General features: G+C 43.3%; 1 protein-coding gene across 1 annotated transcript; it reads right to left on the reverse strand.

Moving 5' to 3' along the window:
* Positions 1–22096: 22096 nt before the first annotated feature.
* On the reverse strand, positions 22097–22537 carry LOC124697725 (glycine-rich protein 5-like). The gene has a single exon (XM_047230272.1). It carries the CDS (start codon positions 22535–22537, stop codon positions 22097–22099), a length of 441 nt encoding a protein of 146 aa, XP_047086228.1.
* Between the last annotated feature and the right edge of the window lie 1451 nt (positions 22538–23988).

Below are 23988 nucleotides of genomic sequence, written 5' to 3' on the forward strand. Positions count from 1 at the left end.
AATCCTGGCTCCGGTGCTCGATCTCCAAATAATCATGAAACATGCAAAATAGATGAAATATCATAAGTATTGTGTCCCAATATGAAATATATCAATGAATAACGAGCAAATTATGATATAAAATAGTGATGCAAATTGGACGTATCAACTCCCCCAAGCTTAGACTTCGCTTGTCCCCAAGCGAAACCGAACTCGTAAACGAGGTCCACATGTTTATGGAGTGAAGAGTCGATAAATAAAATACGGACAAGAAGCATCATATTCATTCACACAAGACATTATAGTAAACAACTTCCTCATATGACTCAATATTGAAACAAGTATAAGGTAGTCACAAATAAAGGTGCATAAGGAATCATAATTGGTGATGGCAAACTTTGTTCTTGGTCAGAGAACATTTAACAAATTATATTCATCTATTGAGCAGCGCTCTCATATTAAAAGCTTATGGTAAACTTGCATACTCAATCATATTAATCATTGATGACTTTCAAAGCTATATTCGTTCGGGTAAAACTTGTACTAAACAAGAAAGAGTAAAAACATGATGAAGCAAATCACAATATAATAGTTTGATCACAACAACTCAAATGCTTGCTTGAGATGGAGGGAAATAGGTTTACTGACTCAACATAAAGTAAAAGACAGGCCCTTCGCGGAGGGAAGCAGAGATTAAATCATGTGCTAGAGCTTTTCCAGTTTTGAATCATATAAAGAGAATAAAAGTAAAGTTTTGAGAGGTGTTTGTTGTTGTTGTCAACGACTGGTAGCGGGTACTCTAACCCCCTTGCCAAACAAACCTCCAAAGAGCGGCTCCCATGAAGGACGTTATCTCTACCAGCAAGGTAGATCATCCCTCTTCTCTTTTGTTTACACATGTACTTTAGTTTATTTAAGGATGACACTCCCCCCAACCTTTGCTTACACAAGCCATGGCTAACCGAATCCTCGGGTGCCTTCCAACAATCTCATACCATGGAGGAGTGTCTATTGCAAAATTAAGTTGCTTACTGATGAATCAGGGCAAAACATGGTGAAGAGAATTATTAATGAAAGTTGATTAATTGGGGCTAGGAACCCCGTTGCCAGCTCTTATTGCAAAATTATAGGATAAGTGGATGAAGCCACTAGTCCTTTAGTGGAGGCTGCCTAACAAGATCGAAAGATAAAACACCACATACTTCCTCATGAGCTATAAAACATTGACACAAATAAGAAGTAATGAGTTTTGAATTGTTTAAAGGTAGCACATGAAGTATTTACTTGGAATGGCAAACAATACCATGCGGTAGGTAGGTATGGTGGACACAAATGGCATAGGTTTGGGTTCGAGGTTTGGATGCACGAGAAGTATTCCCTCTCGGTACGGGTCTTTGGCTAGCAAGGTTAAATAGCAAGCATAAGAGTTGAAGGAAACAAACAAATATACATGTGATAGAAACAATCATGCATCTTACTTGTAAGCACAAACAGTTTTAACTTTTAGAATACTAAGCTAAGAACCGATAAGAAAGATAATAATATCTTCTACATTTGTTTCCTCTATTATTCTTAAACTCAAAGTGTTGTTGCTATTGACCATTGCTAAGTTTGCCAAAACCAAATAGATTTACTTAATGCTCCCAAAGTGGTACCAATACTAAGATCAAGATCAATCATATAGTAGAAATTGCAAACTAAAATAAGGTGTGCAATATGTAAATGATAAGACTTCTCATTAATATTCCATAACGATAACTCACACCAAGGGATACATAGACAAACTAAAGGAGAGATACTTCCACACTGCAACCCATCTCATATGATAACTTCCCTACTCATGATATGACACTACTTGATAGTAAAAAAAAAGTAAAAGATAGTGATAATGTGATACCGCGGCACTCCCCCAAGCTTGGAACAAACCAAGGGGATGCCAATACCGATGATGGATTACTCCTTTGGTGATGGTGGTGATGAATCCCTCATTCGCTTCTTACAAAACTCCTTCAGCTTCAGTTTCTCAGCTTGGCAATTACGCACTAAGACTCGAAGAGATTCATTGTTATCTGAAGTTGGCGGTGATGACCTTGTGATGTGAATCGAATGGTATTCCAACATTCTTCGGAGGCGACAATTCTCCTCCTGGAGTATCTCCACTTCTCTTCTTAGAGCCCGATATTGATCACAAAACTCATCGGTAGTCCGTAGAACTTCTTCCAGCACAGGGAAAGAGTCGAGGCCAAGAGCAGATGGTAAAGGTCCCTGCAAGTTATGAGAAAAAGAACGTCGAGTGTCAACAGATCCCACCAAGATTTGCTTGCTCCCAACGGCTTGCTGCTCTTGTCTTGATGGCACCCTCTTCACTTCTTCCTCCGAAAACCCCTTACCCTTGTTGTCGGAGGCCATGGTGCTCCTAGACTGAAAACAGATCCCGGCGAAACGACTCGAAACAAAACACGTCGAGAAAACGATATACGGACCTCCGGGGGTCCGGGGATTTTATAATAAGAATTTTCGGATCAAACGGAAAGTACCGGATCGAACCGAGTCGGAAAGGGGCGACGAGGCGGCCGGACCATAGGTCGGCGCGGGCCCGGGTCGGGCCGCGCCGGCCTATGGTGGCACGCCCTCGTGCGTCCTTTCCACTCCGTTTCGAACTCGTAATTTTTCTTATTTTCCAAAAACAGCAAAAATAAGGTTCGGAAAGTAAATCGCGAACTTTTCATTACCGATCATTGTTACCTATTCAAAGTCGAGTTACGGCGGATCGTCAATTTGTCCTTTGATGAAAGCCTCCGGTGTTTCCACTCGAATAATATCAACATCAACATTATAAGAATCACCCGAGATATAATGCTTGAGTCTTTGTCCATTCACCACTTGCGTAGCATTGCCTTGGAGAGAGCTAATTTTAATTGCTCCTGAACGATACACCTCCTCAACAACATATGGTCCTTCCCATTTCGAGAGTAATTTCCCTGCAAAGAATCTCGAGACGAGACCGATACAATAGGACTTTATCCCCAATATTAAACTCTCTTTTGATGATCCTTCTGTCATGCCATTTTTTAACTTTTTCTTTAAAGAGTTTAGCATTTTCATAAGCTTCACTTCTCCATTCATCTAGAGAACTTAATTGTAGCAACCTCTTATCACCGGCAAGTTTAGGATCTTTATTTAATTCTCTAACAGACCCGATAAGCTTTGTGTTCTAGTTCTAAAGGTAGATGACAAGCTTTTCCGTAAACCATTTTATAAGGTGACATTCCCATGGGGTTTTTATAAGCAGTTCTATAAGCCCATAGTGCGTCTTTCAATTTACTAGCCCAATTCTTTCTAGATTTATTAACGGTTTTCTGCAAGATAGATTTAATTTCTCTATTTGATAATTCTACTTGACCACTACTTTGAGGGTGATAAGCGGAAGCAATTCTATGATTAATACCATACCTAGCAAGAGTTTTTCTAAAACCTCCATGAATGAAATGAGAACCTCCATCAGTCATAATATATCTAGGTACTCCAAATCTAGGAAAAATAATGTCTAAAAGCATTTTTAAAGAGGTCTCACCATCAGCACTTTTTGTAGGTATGGCTTCCACCCATTTAGTAACATAATCAACAGCAACAAGTATATGAGTGTTACCTTTTGAAGAGGGAAAAGGTCCCATGAAGTCAAATCCCCAACAATCAAACGGTTCAATAACAAGAGTATAATTCATAGGCATTTCATTGCGTCTGGAGATATTACCAACCCTTTGACATTCATCACAAGATAAAATAAACTTCCTTGCATCTTTGAAGAGAGTTGGCCAATAAAAACCTGATTGTAGAACCTTTTGCGCGGTTCTATCTCCGGCGTGATGTCCTCCATAAGCACTCCCATGACATTTACTCAATATCTCTTGTTGTTCATATTCGGGAACACACCTTCGCATAATATCATCCACTCCTTCTTTATATAAGTGTGGGTCATCCCAGAAATAATGCCTCAAGTCATAAAAGAATTTCCTCCTCTGCTGAGCTGAAAAGGTTGGAGGCAAGTACTTGGAAACAATAAAGTTAGCATAATCAGCATACCAAGGACTTGTCTCGCGAGCTCACCTTTATTACAGCCAATTGTTCATTTGGAAAACTATCAATAACGAGAACAGGATCATAAGCAATATTTTCCAATCTAGACAAATTATCGACAACAGGATTATCGAGCACCTTTCCTATCTACAATATGTAAATCAAATTCTTGCAAAAGAAGTACCCATCTAATAAGCCTCGGCTTAGCATCTTTCTTTGTCATAAGGTATCTAATTGCAGCATGATCGGTATGAATCGTAACTTTTGAATCAACAATATAAGATCTAAATTTATCACAGGCAAAGACTACATCTAACAATTCTTTTTCGGTAGTAGCATAATTTCTTTGAGCAGGCATCAAGAGTCTTGCTAGCATAATGAATAACATTTAATTTTTTATCTACTCGCTTGTCCAAGAACAGCGCCTACGACAAAATCACTAGCATCACACATAATTTCAAATGGTAAATTCCAGTCAGGAGGTTCAACTATAGGAGCAGTTGTTAAGGCTTTCTTTAGAGTTTCAAAAGCTTCCTTACAATCATCATCAAAAACAAAAGGTACATCTTTTTGAAGAAGATTAGTAAGAGGCTTTGAAATCTTGGAGAAATCTTTAATAAATCTCCTATAAAACCCAGACATGACCAAGAACACTACGAATACCTTTAACATCCCTTGGATAGGGCATCTTCTCAATAGCTTCAACTTTAGCTCTATCAACTTCAATACCTCTCTCGAAATTTTATGTCCCAATACAATTCCTTCATTAACCATAAAGTGGCATTTCTCCCAATTAAGAACAAGGTTAGTTTCTTCACATCTCTGCAAAACTTTATCAAGGTTTCGCAAAAAACTATCAAAAGAATTCCCGTAGACAGAAAAATCATCCATGAATACTTCCACAATACTCTCACAAAAACCATGAAAGATAGCAGACATGCATCTTTGAAAAGTAGCGAGAGCATTACATAAACCAAAAGGCATACGCCTATAAGCATAAGTTCCATAGGGACAAGTAAAAGTGGTTTTCTCTTGATCTTTAGCTTTAACGACAATTTGTGAAAACCCGAATAACCATCAAGAAAGCAAAAATGAGTATTTTTAGATAACCTTTCTAGCATTTGATCAATAAATGGTAAAGGATAATGATCTTTCTTAGTAACTTTATTAACTTTTCGATAATCAATGCACATTCTATACCCTACAACTACTCTTTGAGGTATGAGCTCATCATTATCATTAGGCACAACATGTCATTCCTCCTTTCTTAGGAACACAATGCACAGGACTAACCCATCTACTATCGGCAATAGGATATATAATACCAGCTTCAAGAAGTCGTAATACCTCATTTCTTACCACATCCTTCATCTTAGGAATTAGACGACGCTGAGGTTCAACAACAGGCTTCGCATCATCTTCCATATTAATGGAGTGTTGGCAAATAGAGGGAGAAATCCCCTTCAAGTCATCAAGAGTATAGCCAATAGCACCTCGGTGTTTCTTCAATATTTGCAATAATCTTTCTTCTTCAAACTCTGTAAGCTTAGAACTAATAATAACGAGGATATATTTTCTTATCATCAATATGAGCATATTTAAGATTATCGAGGCAAAGGCTTTAAATCAAAAACGGGATCTTCCTTTGGTGGCGGTGTTGTACCCAAGTCTTCCACCGGTAAATCATGCTTGAGAATAGGTTGGCGAAGAAAAATCTCCTCAAGCTCATCTCTCTCTTTCCTAAAAACTTCACTCTCGCTATCCTCCAAATGTTCTTGCAAAGGATTGTTAGGAACAAGAACAATAGATGCACACTTGCTCCATTTTAAAATCATTACTAGGCAAATCAGCTTTATAAGGAGTTTTAGTAAATTTAGAGAAGTTAAACTCATAAGATTCACCGGTAAATTTAGTCAAAATTTTCTCTTTCTTGCAATCTATAATAGCTCCACAAGTATTTAGAAAAGGTCTACCAAAAATGATAGGACAATAATCACTAGCAACAGAACCAAGTACCAAAAAGTCGGCAGGATATTTAATCTTACCACATAGAACTTCCACATCTCGAACAATACCAATTGGAGAAATAGTTTCTCTATTAGCCAGCTGAATAACCACATCAATATCTTCAAGTTCACAAGAATCAATTTCGTGCATAATCTCCGTGTAAAGCTCATAAGGAATAACACTAACACTTGCACCAATATCACATAAACCATAATAGCAATGATCACCAATTCTAACAGATAGCATAGGAACACTAGCTTGTTTGGGTTTATTAGGATGTGAAACAATATTAGAGGCATCTTCACAGAAAATAATATGACTATCCTCCATATTTTCAGTCACAAGATCTTTAACTATTGCAACGACGGAGTTCAACTTTTATTTGTTCTTCGGGTTCTATAGGTTTCTTTTCACTTTTATGAACCGCACTATTTACAACGAGTACTCCTTCATTTTAGCAGGAAAAGGAGTTTTTTCAATATAAGCTTCGGGAATAACATGATCGGCGGTTTCAACTACAACACATTTATTAATAGATGAATCAATTTTATCTTTATACGGTTCATGATACTTGTCAAAATTCTTCTTAGGCAATTAATAATGAGAGGCAAAAGCTTTATAAAGGTTTGCAGCAACTTGAGAATCAAGACCATATGTAGCACTCATATTACGAAATGTATCAGTATCCATAAAAGCTTCAATGCATTTATAATCATAAATTATACCTGATTCTCTATCTTTGTCGTTCTCCCAACCTTCGGTATTTTCTTGGATCCGATCAAGAAGGTCCCTTTTAAACTCTTCTTTGTTGCGTGTAAATGATCCAGAACAAGAAGTATCCGAGCAAGGTCTTGTCTTGAAAAGAAAGTCTTGCATAGAAATTATCAATAATAATATTACCGGGAAGCTCATGAATGGGGCATTTGAGCATTAAAGACTTCAATCTCCCCCAAGCTTGGGCAATACTCTCTCCATCATGAGGCCGAGAAATTATATATGCGGTTCCTATCTTTGTGAATTTCACTTGGAGGATAAAATTTGGAATAGAATAAAGGCACAATGTCCTCCCAGTCAAGAGAATCACCATTCTTCAGCAATTTATACCAATGCGCCGCTTTACCATACAACGATATAGAGAATAGTTTCTTCCTAACTTCATTCATAGCAATACCTGCACATTTGAATAACCCGCATAATTCATGCAAAAACGAGTAAATGATCACCGGGATGGACAGGTTCCATCCCCTTCATAGCGGTTATCCATAACATGTTCAATAATTTTCGTAGGTATTTTATATGGTATTACTTCCTCACTCGGCGCCTTATCCACTACCGTTGCGGTAGTAGTAGATTTCCCAAATAGAAATTGAAGAGAAGATCTCTCCATAATGACTTATAGCGAGCAGAGCAGAAATAAAATCAGCACAAACGAGTAAAGGTTTTCCTTACCAATTCCGCTTACCAATAGCGCTTCACTCCCCGGCAACGGCGCCAGAAAATAGTCTTGATGACCCACAAGTATAGGGGGTGTATCGTAGCATCTTCGATAAGTAAGAATGTCGATCCCAACGAGGAGCAGAAGGTGTTGACAAACAGTTTCGATGAAGGTTTCACTGTAAATGCTCACAGACAAATATTCGGGGGGTTTTGATGTAACAAATAAATAAGGTACGAGTAAGTAAAATGCGAGAGAAATAATTGCAGCGAGTGGCCCAATCCTTTTTAGCACAAAGGACAAGCCGGTTTGTTTACTTATAATGACCAAACGTTCTCGAGGACACACGGGATTTTAGTCTAGTGCTTTCGCTACATACGGCTGATTAATCTTCATTGTTTTGATAAGTGTTGTGTGGGTGAACCTGTGCTAATGTACCGCCCTTCCTAGGACTAATACATACTTGTGATTATACCCCTTGCAAGCATCCGCAACTACAAGAAAGTAATTAAGATAAATCTAACCACAGCCTTAAACTGCGAGATCCTGCGATCCCTCCCGCATCGATATACCAACGGGGGTTTAGGTTTCGTCACTCCGGCAACCCCGCAATTGGCAAACGAGTACAAGATGCATTCCCCTAGGCCCATAAATGGTGAAGTGTCGTGTAGTCGACGTTCACACGACACCACTAGAAGAATAACACCACAACTTAAATATCATAACATTGAATATTACTCAACCATAGTTCACTACTAACAATTAGACTTCACCCATGTCCTCAAGAACTAAACGAACTACTCACGAGACATCATATGGAACATGATCAGAGGTGATATGATGATGAATAACAATCTGAACATAGACCTTGGTTCAATGGTTTCACTCAATAGCATAAACAACAAGTAGAAATCGAGTACGGGAGAGTTTCCCCTATCAAACAATCAAGATCGAACCCAAATTGCTACAGCGGTGACGATGTCCAGCGGTGGAGATGGCGGTGATGATGGTGGAGATGATGATGATGGTGATGGAGATGATGTCCAGCTCGATGGCGGTGACGATGGCGTCGATTTCCCCCTCCGAGAGGGAATTTCCCCGGCGGATTCCTGCCCGCCGGAGAGCTCTTTCTCTCTCGGTGTTCTCCGTCCCGCGAGGCGGGCTGTAACCCTTCGTGAGGATTCCTCCGTGGCTTAGGTCTTCGGGACGAAGGGTTTCGCGAAGAAAAGGAGGCGAAAGAGGCCGAGGGGGCCCCACACCACATGGTGGCGCGGCCGGGCCATGGGCCGCGCCACCCTATGGTGTGGGCCCACCCCGGGTCCAGACTGGCTCCCCCTTCGGCTTCCTCCGTCATCCGGAAAAATAGGAGTTTACGTAAAACTTCCTTCCACGGTTGATCTTCCGAAATATTGCATCCTGACGGTGCTTTTTCCAGCAGAATCCTGGCTCCGGTGCTCGATCTCCAAATAATCATGAAACATGCAAAATAGATGAAATATCATAAGTATTGTGTCCCAATATGAAATATATCAATGAATAACAGCAAATTATGATATAAAATAGTGATGCAAATTGGACGTATCATGGGTACAAGTTGGCGAGGCTATTTCCCCTGGCCGACTAGCATCATGAGCTTAGTAATACCATTAAGTTGGTGTTGATTATTGGTTAAGGTGGTTGAGTTCGAAGTAAGAATCAGCAGAATCAGAGCCAAATGTAGGAACAATAATGAGCTTCGCAATGCCATAGAATTATGGATAATGTACACTGTTGGATTGAGTGACAAAGTTTGAAGTGGAGATGGAAGAAACCCAACTACAAAAAAAAGCTATTCAATTGAATTTGTTGAACATTAAGCATTGACCTTAAACCAAAATAGCACTAGTGTTGAAAGTACAGAAAAAATGGAAGGGACACGACTTACCATGAGCTGTATCGTTGCTTGAACTTCAGTTTCAGCAACAATATAAATATTAATTTACAAATTATTGAAAACATAGGAAATTCTTTCGGAGTATAAAAATATAGCATTTGAGAAATTCTAGAATCTATATTGAGAAATCAACCCAAACATAACCCATCACGAGATTTCCATGAACTGTGACGAGTTCCAAACTTACGAGTTCGCTCCTCCAATTAACGTCACAAATTTAATTCAGTTTCTCCATATAAAAAGGTTTTTACTAAAAAAATGTTCTGACCATTCCGACACTCAACTTACCAGAAATTTACGCAAGGGATGATTTGAAAATTTTACGATATTATGAAGTTATGTTTCACAAAAAATATATGCCATTTTCAAAAATGTACTAGCTCAGCTCCATGCACGAAATCGGTTTGTAAAAGGATCGGGCTGCTTGCCTTGCTCGCCTCGTCCTAGTGTATATTTATATATCAAGAGTACATGTACCGATACAATTACAATATCTCAACAATATGTAACCGACTAGGTCTTGATGCCTTGTCGTGTGCTCCAAGATGCGCCTCAAACGTCTCCTTCTCTAACACGCCCCCGCAGTCTGAACCGTCGAGATAATCAACGTGAAGACTAGAGCGGAATTCTTTAAACAAGATGGTAGGCATCCCCTTGGTGAATATATATCAGAAAATTGGGAGGACGATGGCACATGGAGAACTCGAACAACACCAATAGCAACTTTCTTGGGAACAAAATGAATATCCAGCTCTATGTGTTTGGTGCGCCGATGATGAATGGGATTTGCCGACAAATATAAAGCATTGACATTGTCACTTGTAGACAATGGTCGCGAGTCTCGACTAGACAACGTAACTCCTGTAGAAGCTGCCGAACCCGAGCAAGACTCTCGCGCCGGCAGTAGCAATAGCTCGGTATTTGGGCTCGGCACTTGGAGCGAGATCATCGTCGTTTGACGACGGAAAGACCAGCTGATCAAAATTTCCCCAAGATACATATAGAATGATGACGTGGAGCATCTGGTATCTAGGCAACCTGTCCAATCGGCATCCGAGTAGGCAACAAGAGCATGAGAGGAAGAACGAGGAAGAGTAAAACCATGGTGAAGGGTGCCTTTGAGATATCGAAGGATGCGTTTGATGAGAGAAAAATGTGGTTCACGAGGATCATGCATATATGAAGACATACCTGTTGGAGAGCATATTGAAGGGCACCGGCTAAGCTGCGATAGAGAGAAGGATCAGAAACTTGTGACCAGCATTAGAGGGAAATTTAGACTGTGTATCAATGGGTGTAAGAACATAATGACAATCACGCATGCCGGCCTGAGAAAGGATATCTAGGAGGTATTGGTGTTGAGAGAGATGAAGACCAGTAGATGTACGAGTAACATATATACCGAGATGGTGATGTAATGGACCTAGATCCTTCATAGCAAACTCATGGCTGAGGGTGGTAGTTATTTTGGTGAGGAGAGCGGAAGTGGAGGTGGTGAGTATTATATCGTCCACATAAAGGAGAAGATATGCAATATCAGTGCCATGGCGAAAGATGAACAAAGAAGGATCGGATTTGGACTCAATAAAGCCAATAGAACGAGCAAAGGAGGAGAATCAGTGAAACCATGCATGGGGTGCTTGTTTAATGCCATATAGAGATTTGAGAAGACGACAAACATGAGTAGGATTTTGAGGGTCAATGAATCCAGAGGGTTGTTGGCTGTAGATAACTTCATCAAATTGGCCGTGAAGGAAGGCATTTTTTTACATCAAGTTGGTGTATGGGCCAATTGTGGGACAAGGATAGAGAGAGCACGATACGGGTGGTGGCAGGTAGAGGTTTAACTATAGGACTAAAGGTCTCATCATAATCGATACATGGCGGTTGAGAGAAACCACGAACAACCCAACGGGCTTTGTGGCGAGCAAAAGATCCATCAGAGTTAAATTTGTGAGGGAAAATCCATTTACCACTTACAATGTTGGCGCCGGGAGGTGGAGGAGCAAGGGTTCAAGTGCTATTGAGGGTGAGAGCATCGAACTCTTCTTGCATAGCTTGGCGCCAATTGGGATCACGAAGGGCTGTTAGATAATCATGAGGGAGAGGTGAAGAAACAGTAGCAGAAAGATTTAAACGGGGACGTGGACCTGGAAGGCGGCTGGTAGTAGAGCGTGTGCGAGGTATAGGTGGGTCGGGAGGTGAGGCCGTAACGACCGAGGGCGACGAGGAACAGCTCACGCCACTCGGCATAGTTGAAGTCTTGCAGATCGAGGTTTATTGTAACGTGGGTTTTGATGGAAGAAACATAGGTGGAGGGAACAGGAGCGGGGCTAGGATTTTGGGAAGGTGGAGAGGTGTCGATCGTTTTACCCATCTCAGCGGCACGTCGATCTAGTTCTTCTGTGCACGAGTTGAGGTGGACTCGCATTGCTTTAGCTCTTCCTCGAGCTGTTTAAGCTAATCTGGTGTCATGGTGATGGTGGTTGGGGAAGGGAGGTGGCGGGATTTAAGGGTAGGGTTTTAGCTAGAGGAGAGGGATCGGCTGGAGCTCTGATACCATGAAGGTTTGCAAAAGGATCGGGCTGCTTGCCATGCTCGCCTCGTCCTGACGTATATTTATATATCAAGAGTACATGTACAAATACAGTTACAATATCTCAACAACGTAACCGACTAGGTCTTAATGCCTTTCATGTGCTCCAAGATGAGCCCGACGTCTCCTTCTCTAACAATCACTATGTTTCATTGAAATCTGAGACATGACAAAATTTAAGAATACTTGTCAGCACGAATCTTAAAGCAAGAAACATTGCAAATCCAACGGCAACCACGTGCACGAGGCCTCGCATGCACGGGGTAATCCTCGCGCTGCTCCCCTTCCCCCGGTCGAGGCCCCGTAGGGTGCAGTATACTGTAGAGCGTAGACATAGCCGTTGAGAAGGATTTGCTTTACCCCTCCCTGCCTCACACTCGTTTATCTGCTGTTGGGGCATCTCCAACCGCGCGACCCAAACGGACGCGCTGGGCCGTCCGTTTTGGGCCGTTTGGGTCGCCGCCCGGACACGCGGACAGCGCCCCGCGTCCGCGTGTCCGTTTGGATCGCGCGCTGCGCCCAACGCGCGGACGCATCGCATAACCGGAGAACCACGAAAACAAAAACAAAAACAAAATGCGAATTTAAACGAAATTTCATTGAACATATGCCCTATTTTGGGCAAATTTGTACATAGCCCTATTTTGGGCAAATAAAACTAACAAAAGAAGCCCCTATATGGGCTTTTAAATTTAAACTAATATAAAAAACCCTCTATTAGGGTTTGGTCGGCGGCGCGGTGGCCGCCGGTGCGCCGCCTAGCCCCTGTGGGCGTCGTCGGCGACGTCGTCGTCGTGGACGACGTCCCCGGGCGGCGACGCGCTGTTGTGGCTGGACCGCGCCGGGAACTCCGGCCACGGAGACCACACAGCCTCCTCCCAGGCCGAGTGGGGGTCCGGAGCCACCCGAGGCTGCGGCGGCGCACGGAGCAGCGCCTCCTCCCTGAGGCGCTGCTCCCTCTCCTGCCAGGCGCGGCGCCTGGCCTCCTGGCGCCGCCGCTGCTCCGCGCGGCGCCTGTCCTCCTGCCGCCGCTGCTCCTGGCGGCGCTCCTCGTCGGCGCGGCGCCTGGCCTCCTCCCGCCGCGCCGCCTCCTCCTCCTCCCGTAGCGCCTGGCGGGCCTGGGCGTAGAGCTCCCAGCCCTCCGCCTCCTGGACCTCCCGCCGGGCCGCCTCCTCCATCTCGGAGGTGCGAATGGCCGCATGGAGGTGCGGCCATTGCGCCTCCTCCTCCGCCGCCGAGATCATCAGCGCGGCGCGGAGGTCCGGGTCCTCCTCCGAGGACTCGGGCTTCGGCTCGAGCAGGAGAGGCGGCGGTTGCGGCAATGCCACCTGGGTTTCTTCCCGCAGCCCGCAGCGCCGGCGGGTGACGGCGGCTGCTGCTCGCCTCGTCGTCGTTGGCGAACCGTCGCTTGGCCATGGCGGCGGTTTCGCTGCGGGGAGTGGAGTGGGGACTGGAGTGGAGGGCAGATCCCCTCCAGTCCCCATTTAATAGTCTCCCTGGTCACCGACAGGTGGGCCCAAGGGAGACGAGGCGACCAGCGCGCGGACGCGAGCGGACGGCGCGTGCCATCCGCGGCCACGCAAACCTAGCCCAGATTTGGGCCGGGTTTACGTTGTTCCGGACGCCGCGGCCGTCCGCTTTTGCGGTGCGTCCCCGCGCTGGGCCGCGTTTTTGTCCGACTCGACCCAAACGGACGCGCGGGCGCGGTTTGGATCGCGCGGTTGGAGATGCCCTTGCATTAGCTGCGCCCGAATTGAAGACGCTCCCCCGTCTCAGACCAATAGTCCATGGTGAGGCTCCTAGCTTGTTCCAGCGGCATCCCTCTCATACTCCCTGTTCTAGCTCGCTTTGCAGCCAAGATCATAAATCGCGCCTCTTGCCGTCAGGACATCCGACGCCGATGGAGTGCAAGCCATCTAGCTCCGTCACGTGACGCGAGGGCGCGGCTTCAGAGCTCGGCCGGCCCTTGACCGGGCGCCATGAATGAGCTTGGCCGACTGGCAACCCGTGAAAGGAGCACATTTCCGCTCCCGAGCGTACAGTGCCACCGGGAACGTGATGCCGATCTCGATGCCGGATTCGCTCAGATCTCGTTCTATCCGACGAATCAAGGCCGCGCCATTGCCGTGGGTTAATGCATCCTCTGTCTAGCTTCTGCGTCCTGGGCAATACTACTAGTAGTACTGCAGATTTCACCCGAAAGTACATTGCCGTGAACAAGGGCCGTGATCTACCGCGGCCTACAATGCGCAATTCTTTGGGGCCATGACTACTAACATGAACAAAATTGTTTGGAAGGTTTGGGCCCCTCCCAAAATTAAGTTCTTTGCTTGGTTGGCTCTCCAAAATAAGTTTTGGACGGCGGACCGTCTCGAGAGGAGGGGTAGGACAAATTGCGGTTTGTGCCCACTATGTAAGCAAACTCAAAAAACGGCGGCTCACCTCTTCTCCCATTGCCGCTACTCCAAACGCCTTTGGGGTTTAGTGAAGTGTTAGATTGGCACCCCCTCCATTTGCACCCATGAATGGACGGACGATCTCACCCTTTTGGATTGGTGGGCGAAGATGTTAAAGGATGCAATGGTAAACCGGAAGGCTATGGCCTCCCTTACCATGCTCGTTACTTGGACCATTTGGAAGGAGCGAAATGCTAGAGTTTTCAACCACAAGTCCGCCCCCCCCCTACCATCCTCCTTGACATCATTAAAGCCGAGGCTAAACTTTGGGTAGCCGCGGGAGCAAAGTGCTTGAGTTTTGTAATAACGGGAGAGTAATCCTTTTGTGTTTATTTGGTCCGAAACTTTGTCTTGTCAAGACACTTTCTCCTTAATTAATGAATGGTGGCAAATCTTTTGCCCCCACTTTCAAAAAAAAAAACAAGGGCCATCCAGCCGGGTTCGTGTTCGACTGTTGGTCGTCGCGGTGGCGCGCAACCTGGCTCCGGTTCAGCACGTGACGGTGAGTGCGCCGCTTCACACAGCTCGGTCTGGCCTTGGCCGAGCACGCAGCGCGCTCGCTTGATCCCCATGAATGAAACTGGCCGGCCAAGTGGCCCGAGTGCCCGACTGACGCTTGCCGTGAAAGGAGCACATTTCCATGCCAAGCGCACGCAGCGCCTGAGGTGGCCTGTTAGGACCTGTGAGTCTCGACTCTGGAGAGTAATCGAATGAGATTGACTCCCGCCTGTATCGCTCTGTATTTTGTATGTGGAGGTAGATCAACACTTACAAGGACGTAGCCCTCGTAGCCGTAGTAGTAGAACGTAGAGTCATTGTGTGTGTATTTGTTTTGATGTATCCGTTGGTCGTCTAGGTTAAAAGTTCGGGTGCGGGTGCTGCAGGTCCTAACCGAAGTGGTCAAAGTGTTATTCCTATGAATATGCAAGCAAGTAGCTCCTCTAGCGTGTCTGGACAGCAAGGAATCCCTGCTAGTAACAAAAACTGTTACAAATGTGGTTTACCTGGACATGGTGTCAAGGATTGCAAAACAGTTCTATTTTGTATCTACTGCGGGAAGACCACACATATTTCTGGAAACCGTGTCCTGCCTTCTCAACCAAAGCCTGTGGCAGCTCTCATAGGAGGAGGGGCTGATGGACTACAGATGTTTACATCGCTCACCAGTAAGAAGATTGATGCGGAAAAATCTAAACAAGCCATTGCGATAGTTACAGTTCACTCTGGGACAGTTACAGCACAGCAATTAGTGGATGCTTTCAGCAGACAATTTCAATGGGGCTGGGAGTGGACAGCAAAAGCATACCTGAAAAACAGCTACTTAGTGAAGTTCCCGTCTGTTCAAAAGATTGATGAGATGAAGGCTTTCAATTTCTTTGGTCTCCTAGGACATAAAGCTACAGTACGTGTGAACAGGTGGACCAACAGCTATATGGCCAAATTTAAACTATACTCTGTCTGGGTTAAGATGTCTGGTATCCCAGAAACAATGCTACATTATCAGGGCTTCTGTGAGGCTGCTTCTCTGATTGGGAAGGTGTATGAAATTGATATGGAATTGTATAGGAGCTGTGAGGTAATCAGAGCTAAAGTTGGAGTGAAAGATCCTCGAAAAATACCTTTCAGTGCTCCGCTTAATGATGAGGAATATATCTATGATATATACTTTGAGTTGGAAGATATTGTGGAGGAGGGAGGACCAATGATGGGTGGTATTCTGGTGAGTGACAATGATACTGTCAAGACATCTCAGGATAGTGCAAATATGAGTGCTGGAGACTTAAAAAGAGCAAGGGAACTGTCCCAACCTTATAATTCACAAACCTCAAAGTCTCCAAAGAATTCCGAAGATATGGTGAGAGATGGTGAGGTGTTTTTTGATGACAATGGGGAACAGTTTGTGCCAAGTAGTCAAGAGGAAATGGACAAGAACCTTCAAAAAGAATTGAAGACCAGAAAGATCCTTTTGGATAGACAGAATATGCACAGTGGTGGCGCTAAAGCTGTGAATGAAGTCAATGAAACATTTGCGGAAGACTCGGCAAGATTGGAGGCTTGTGACCTTGATGACGATGATGATGAGCACCCGGATAGCTTTGCTAGGCAGCTGGGATTGGGAACTCAAAAAATTAGAGAAATCAATAAGAAAGTTGTAGAAGAGATGGAGTTGGAAGTTGAGATGAAAAGGAAGGAAGCTGGATTCAATAAAGAAAATGTAGACCCTGACTATGCAATGGAGGATGAGGATGTTGAGAAGTCACAGAACAACAAAGTAGCTCAGCTTGGAGATGGAGATGGGGGAACTGAGACCGTGGGACAGAAGAAAGAGAAGCTGGGTGTCCAAAAGAATGTGAGTGAAGCGGAGACAAGAATTCAGAGAGCCAAAGAGAAAGTCTGCAGCTGATGAGTTAGAGAACAGAAGGAGGAGTGCTAGAAACAAAAGCAAGGAAGATACTCACACAATGGAGAAGACGGAGGACATGGCGAGGAAGAAGAATTTGGAGAATATTATACCCGGTAAAGAATCATTCCCCACTGTTCTAAATACAGTTCCTAGTTTTATTTCTGGTATTACTAGAAGTATTGGTGTTAGCTTGGGTAGTAATGATATAGAAATTGAACAATCTATATCTATGATTCAAGATTTGGAGCATGCTAGGTGTAACTTATTCTTGGCTAATAAAAGAAAAAATAATATTATAGATGAGAATAAAGAGGCAAAGCTAGAAAGCTTTGACCCTACGGCAGTTAGGGAGGTTTTCTCGACTCGGATTCGGGGATAGGAGAGGAAGATGAGGAACTTAATGATGATATCATGACTTTAGCATCTATTTTCTGTGCCGGTAAGAGAAGGACTTCACCTAGAAGTTTTAGTGTGAAGCCTAAGGTTAGGGGAAAGAAACTTTTCTGATTATATGATAGGTCTTATATGGAATGGTAGAGGACTAGGTGAGTATGAAAAGAGTGCTTTCCTGAAGGAAAGCATCTCGGAATATAGGTTAGATTTCATTTGTGTGCAAGAGACCAAGAAAGAAGATTTTATGGATGCATGGCTTAAGAATATTAGTGGTAGATATCAATTTATTTGGTTATGGGAACCTGCTAAAGGTGCTTCGGGTGGGCTCCTGATGGGAGCCAGAGTTGATAAATTTGATGTATTTTCTTGCAGTTCTAGTAAATACATGTCACATATGGTTCTTATGGATCGAGAGACTAAGTTCAAATGGAACTTAGTCAATGTTTATGGTGCTTCTAAAAATAGTGAAAAAAGTGCTTTCTTAGTGGATCTGGTTCAGATCCTTGGTAAGAACTCGCTTCCTTTTTGTTTAGCCGGTGATTTTAATTTAATTAGGAAGATGTCGGAAAGGAATAAACCAAAAAGGCTAAGTAAATGGTCTTATTATTTTAATGCCATCATCGAACATTGGGGCTTAATTGATTTGGAGTTCTCGGGTAGAAAATTTACTTGGTCGAATAACCAACGTGATCCTCTTTTTGAGAAACTAGATAGAGTTCTTGTTAGTCCTGAATGGGAACAGCATTATCCTTTAGTTACTGTCAAACCTCTAGTTAGAGGGGTTTCTGACCATGTTGCCTTTGTTATTGATTCGGGTATTAAAGAACCGGTAATTTTTAGACAATTTCGTTTTGAGTTATGTTGGCTTAAACGACCAGATCTTGTTGATATAGTTACAAAAACTTGGAATAGTGTTTCTGAGGGTAGAGATGTTCTGGATGTTATTCAAAATAGAAAGAAGAAGCTTAGACGGGTACTAAAAGGGTGGAATTTAAATATTGAAAGTGTTTACAGAAAAGAGAGGAAGAGATTGTATGATATGCTAAATTTTATTGATATTAATAGTGAGACAGCTGGTTTATCGGCTTCTGACTATGAACTAAGAATTTCCTTACAAAACCAATTAAATTTTTTACTTAGGGAGGAAGAAATTAAATGGAGACAGAGAGCTAGAGAGATTGATATTAGAGAAGGAGATAGAAACACTAAGTACTTTATGGCTAAAGCTAATGGTAGAAATAGAAGAAATAAAATCTTTCGTTTTAATCAAGATGAGGGTGTTATAGAAGGAGATGAGAACCTATTAAAATATGCTACAAATTTTTACAAGAGCTTGTTTGGTTGTGTTAAGCTTCTTCCTATTTCTTTGACATGGACCCTTGACTCGGCCTTGTCGGATGAATCGAAAGAAAAACTCGCAGCTAGATTTACTTTGCAAGAGATCAAAGATGCAATCTTCTCGATGAAAACTAATAAAGCATCGGGTCCTGATGGTTTCCCTATTGAATTTTATCAACAGTTTTGGAGTCTGATTGCTGAAGATATCTTTGCTTTGTTTCAAGCTTTCTATGATGGTAAGATAGACATATCTAGGTTGAATTATGGGACTATTATTCTTATTGCTAAAGGGATGGGGGCTGATAAAATTCAGATGTATCGACCGATCTGTCTATTGAATGTGTTGTTTAAAGTTGTAACTAAGGTTATGAATAATAGAGCCATCCTAGTTGCCGATGAAGTCATTTCTAAAATCCAATCTGCCTTCATAAGAGGGAGGTTTATTCTAGATAGTGTGGTTATTTTACATGAAACAATGCATTACATTCATAAGAAGAAGAAAAATGGGATTTTCTTCAAAGTAGATTTTGAAAAAGCATATGACAAGATTAATTGGGAATTTATGTTTTCAGTGTTGGAAATGAAAGGGTTTCCAACAAAGTTTGTTGAATTGACTAGAAAAGTGGTAGAAAATGGTAAGGTTAATATTATGGTTAACGATAAAGTAGGTCCGTATTTTGTTACTAGAAAAGGGTTGCGCCAGGGGGATCCTTTTTCCCCCTTACTTTTCAATGTGGCGGCGGATGTTCTGGCAACCTTAGTTTCAAGGGCCCAAGAACAAGGTTTTATAAAAGGATTGATACCTGAGATGTATGATGGTGGATTAACTTTATTACAATATGCGGATGATACAATTTTCGTGTTCGAGGATAATCTTGAGTATGCTAGGAATTTAAAAATTATTTTATGCACTTTTGAACATCTTACTGGGTTGAAGATTAACTTTTCTAAAAGTGAGGTTTACTGCTTTGGTTCAGCTGTAGAAAAGCAAGAGGAATATGCATATATATTCACTTGCAAAGTTGGAGAGGTGCCTTTTAGATACCTAGGGATGCCTGTACATTATAAGAGACTTTGTAAGATTGATTGGAGGCCAGCAGAGGAAAAAGTAGAAAGGAAATGTCCCTGCTGGCAAGGGGGTCTGCTTTCTTTTGGAGGGAGAATTATTCTTACAGAGATTTGTCTTAGTAATGTGCCTGGTTTCATGATGTCTTTTTTTAGAGTTCCGAAAGGAGTCCTTAAACGTTTTGATTTCTTTAGGGCTCGGGTTTTATGGCAAGAAAGGGAAGGGGTCCGCAAATACCATCTTGTGAAATGGGCTGATGTGTGTCAGCCGAGGGATCAAGGTGGTTTGGGACTCACAAATCTTGACGTAAAAAACATTAGCTTACTTTGCAAATGGTTATGGAGACTAGAGAATGAGGAAGGGGATTGGCAAAAAATCTTAAAGTTTAAATACTTTAAGAATGGTGTTATTACGCAGGATAGGAAATATGTTGGTTGCTCCCAGTTTTGGTCAGGTTTGATGGAGGTAAAAGACGTTTTTTATAGCTGTTGTAAAAGGGTGTTAGGGGATGGTTGTAAAACTAGATTCTGGGAAGATGTGTGGGTGGGAGAGAAACCGTTGTCTGTACTCTTCCCGAGGCTCTATAACTTGACTTTCTCACAAGGTGTTTCGGTAGCTAGAGTTTTTGCACAAGATTTTAATTGCATTCGTTTTAGAAGATGCTTGTATGGGGAGTCTCTGGAAATGTGGAACAAACTTCTGGACATGTGTGGTAGTACTACCTTGTCACAGGAGCCTGATAGGGTGAGTTGGAAGTTAACTAAATCTGGAATTTTTTCTGTTAAGTCGTTGTATACGTATCTGATGGCTAGGCGAGTTCTTTTCCCATATAAGATGATTTGCAGGTTGAAAGTTCCTCTCAAAATCAAAGCATTTATCTGGTTAATAGTGAAGAATAGAATCTTGACTAAGATTAACTTGGCCAAGAAAGGATGGAAAGGTAGTGTCCTGTGTGAATTCTGTGGGGGAAATGAAGATATGAACCATCTGTTCTTTGAATGTCCCATGGCTAAATATAACTGGAATGTGGCTAGTTGTGCTTTGGGTATAGGAACAAAACCGGTGAACTTCTATGACTTGTGCCAGAATTGGCTTCAGAAGTTCACTGGCCGTGATAGGATTGTAGTCATGGTGGGTACAGCAGCTTTGTTGTGGAATTTATGGAAGACAAGAAATGCATCTTGTTTTCAACGGAAATTCCCTAACAATCCTACTGAAGTGATCTTTTCTATGTGTCGACTAATGGATGATTGGAATTGTCTTCAGAAAGAAAAGGTTCAAGAGCTCGTGCGACGGGTGTCTGAACGGATTCGGAGAATTGCAAGCGAGATGTTTTGCAGAAGATATGGGTGGGCGCCTATGACAAAAAGGATATGTGACGGCTGAATCGCTTCATCCGGAAAACTTGGATCCTTTATGTGTAGAGACCTGCCTGTCTTTATGGTTGTTATGTCGCGTTCAAAAGTTGGTGTTGTTATGTAGAGATGGTCCTGGAGGTTTTAGTAACTGTTTAGATGGTTGATCTTTTTAGTTTGTGTGACTGAGCCTGGAGGGTTTAGTTGCTGTGTCATACATTTGGATGTAATGCTGACTCCAATTTCTTAATTGAAATTGGGGGCCATGTGGCCCCTACAATCAAAAAAAAATAATCTTCAGACTCTTTAATTGAGTTTTGTTTTTTAGTTTCTAGAAAAGTAGAAGAGTTTCCTGCTTCTCTTCAACGCGGTTTCGTTTTGAAAATGATGTATAACTGGCACTCTAGCTTCTTGAATGAAACTGGGAGCCCGTTTGGGCTCCTCTTCTTAAAAAAAAAAGGCCACTCCTTTTTCTCAAGAGTTATATATGGGCAGGCCGAGCTCTCCCAATTTTTTTTGTCATTTCAGTTCACTTGGGCGTTTTAAGCTCGCCAGCCGGACTACGCCGTGTGCTGCATCGGTACGTTAGTGTGAGAGATGATAACTTAGTCTAATTTCGATGATGTAAAAATATAGCCACAAATTGAGAAAACACGCACGAGCGTCGCACACCGATGATGTGGAGTACGTTTGTCAGTTTTGGAACAGCAATCACACTAAGTTGAGACACATAACGAAGCCCCACGACATACATACCACCACTAACTTGTCTGATACTACTACTACATGACATGAGACTACACTGACGAAACACTACAACGACATACAGTACACCAACATCTTGCAGCCATGCCACACACACACTCACACTGTAAGACGCACACACCACTGCTGCACGAACATGCTGCACGTGACTTCTTCTGGACTGTGTCAAACCAAGCCACACATGTATGCGTGCGTACGCAGGTGCGATGCGCCATGCCCATGCACCGCACCTACGTACAACGCGCACGTCCAAGCCTCGACTGTGAAGATATAGGCTACAATGTGCAACTCCTCAAGGTGTGACGCCGCCGCCGCACCCGCCTCCGACCGCGCCTAACGGGGCGCTGCCACCGGCGAACCCTCCGAACGGGATACCGGCTGCGCCGCCGACTGGCCCGACGCTCCCCACGCCGCCGCCGACGCCGCCGAACGGGCCCGTGACCCCGGTGAAGACGCCGGCGCCGTTGTTGCCGAAGCCCCCGCCGTAGCCGCCGCCCACAGCCGGGAGGCCCGGCAGGTCCCCCATGCCTCCCACGCCCACGAACAGGTTCTTCGCGTCCGCCGCTCCCCCGCCTCCTGCACCGGCGCCGTTCTCTGCTGCGGCAACGGCTGGAAGCGAGGCCTCCACGTCGCCCCCAGCAGGCGCGGTCCTCGCGGCCGCCACGGAGTGGGCTGCTAGTGCGAGGGAGAGAAGCAGCAGGGAAGCGACAGTGCCAGACCGCTTCTTGGCCATGGTGCTCTAGCTAGCAGGCTCGGTTCTACGCTTTCTCTCTCGTGTGTTGAGCTTGTGGAGTACTGGGTGGTCGAGTTCGTGGTTGAAATAGGCGGCGGAGGAGTACGGCGGAGAGGCCGGGGCTGGTGGAGGATCGTAAATAAATGTTTGTTGCGGCCGGACCCAGGAGAGAACGAGAGGACGAATTCAACAAGGCGAATCTTTTTATTCAAGTGGAGTTCAAGATGGCGAATCGTCTCACTGCCTCACTGGTACGTGTTTGGTAAAGGATGGGCTTCTGAATTTTGAATTTAGCTCCCAGTTTCGACAGAGGTTTGAGTTCGACCAATCTTTCTGGTGCCACCGCGTAGTTTGCTTAAACGAGCGACAACGGTCCGATGGAAAATTAGAAAAAGACACAAAGGTATAAATTTGGCAATTCAGTTGGGAATATTACGAACCTTTTTCATTTCCCAAATAAGAGTACTTATGAAAACACACAAATGGGCCAAGGCCATCCATGGATCCCAGCTTGGGAGAAAAGACGGAAGAAACCGATGTGTAAATTAGGCAAATCAGCCGACAAAATTTCAAACATCAATCATTCACTGACCACAAATAACAATACTACTAAAGTCACTTGTAAGTGACAAGGTTCACCTTGACCCCGTGAAAGTTCCACACCTAACTAGTTGAATCCCAGATTGAACCATTCAATTTTAACAAAATAGGAAGAAAATTTTCAAAGGCCTTTGAATAGATAGCCTTTGAGAAATTGACCAGAAAGATAACCCGGCTAGGTAATTCCAGAAATTATGGCTAGTACACAACTTATTTCTCCATTGAGTCTGTCAATATGGCTAACATATTCAATTTGTGGCACTTCTTTAAACAATAGAATGTGAAGTGAATTCATATTGGAGTGCTGTCAAAAATGTGTTTATTTCCATATTTGTCTGGAATTTTCGTTGCAACATAATTTTACATATAGAAATAATTCTTGAAATCATAAGATGGAGGAGCATACACTCAACACACAGCCATCCAAGAACTCCTCACACTTGGTTGTCTGAAGTTTCTACCATATTAAGTGATTTGTCATCTCTACACTAACTCCATATTCATTTTAGAATCTAAATATCATTTTAAACGATGTACAAGTGACTCGACCCTATAAAACAATATTATGCGCTGCTGCATCTTGCAATATTTCTAGCAGTATGAAGTGTGTGTAACAAGGGCGATGGGCATATATATGTAGTCACACGTGCCTCCAGTACACTAAAATTATGACAATTGTTAACGATAATGCTACAAACACGCACATAAACTCAAAGTAATAAGTGATCAAAACCAGCGTGAATTAAGAAGGGTCATGACTCAAAGCTACTCATATGGACTTACGTTTTCACTAAACATGTCCATAAATAACAATGGCATTAACCATCCACCAAATGGATTTGGAACTACCT

The sequence above is a fragment of the Lolium rigidum genome, chromosome 3 (assembly GCF_022539505.1).
Source record: "Lolium rigidum isolate FL_2022 chromosome 3, APGP_CSIRO_Lrig_0.1, whole genome shotgun sequence".
NCBI lineage: Eukaryota > Viridiplantae > Streptophyta > Magnoliopsida > Poales > Poaceae > Lolium > Lolium rigidum.

Coding starts and splice junctions, on each gene's coding strand:
- LOC124697725 (XM_047230272.1), bottom strand. CDS start 22,537: ATGGCCAAGAAGCGGTCTGGCACTGTCGCTTCCCTGCTGCTTCTCTCC.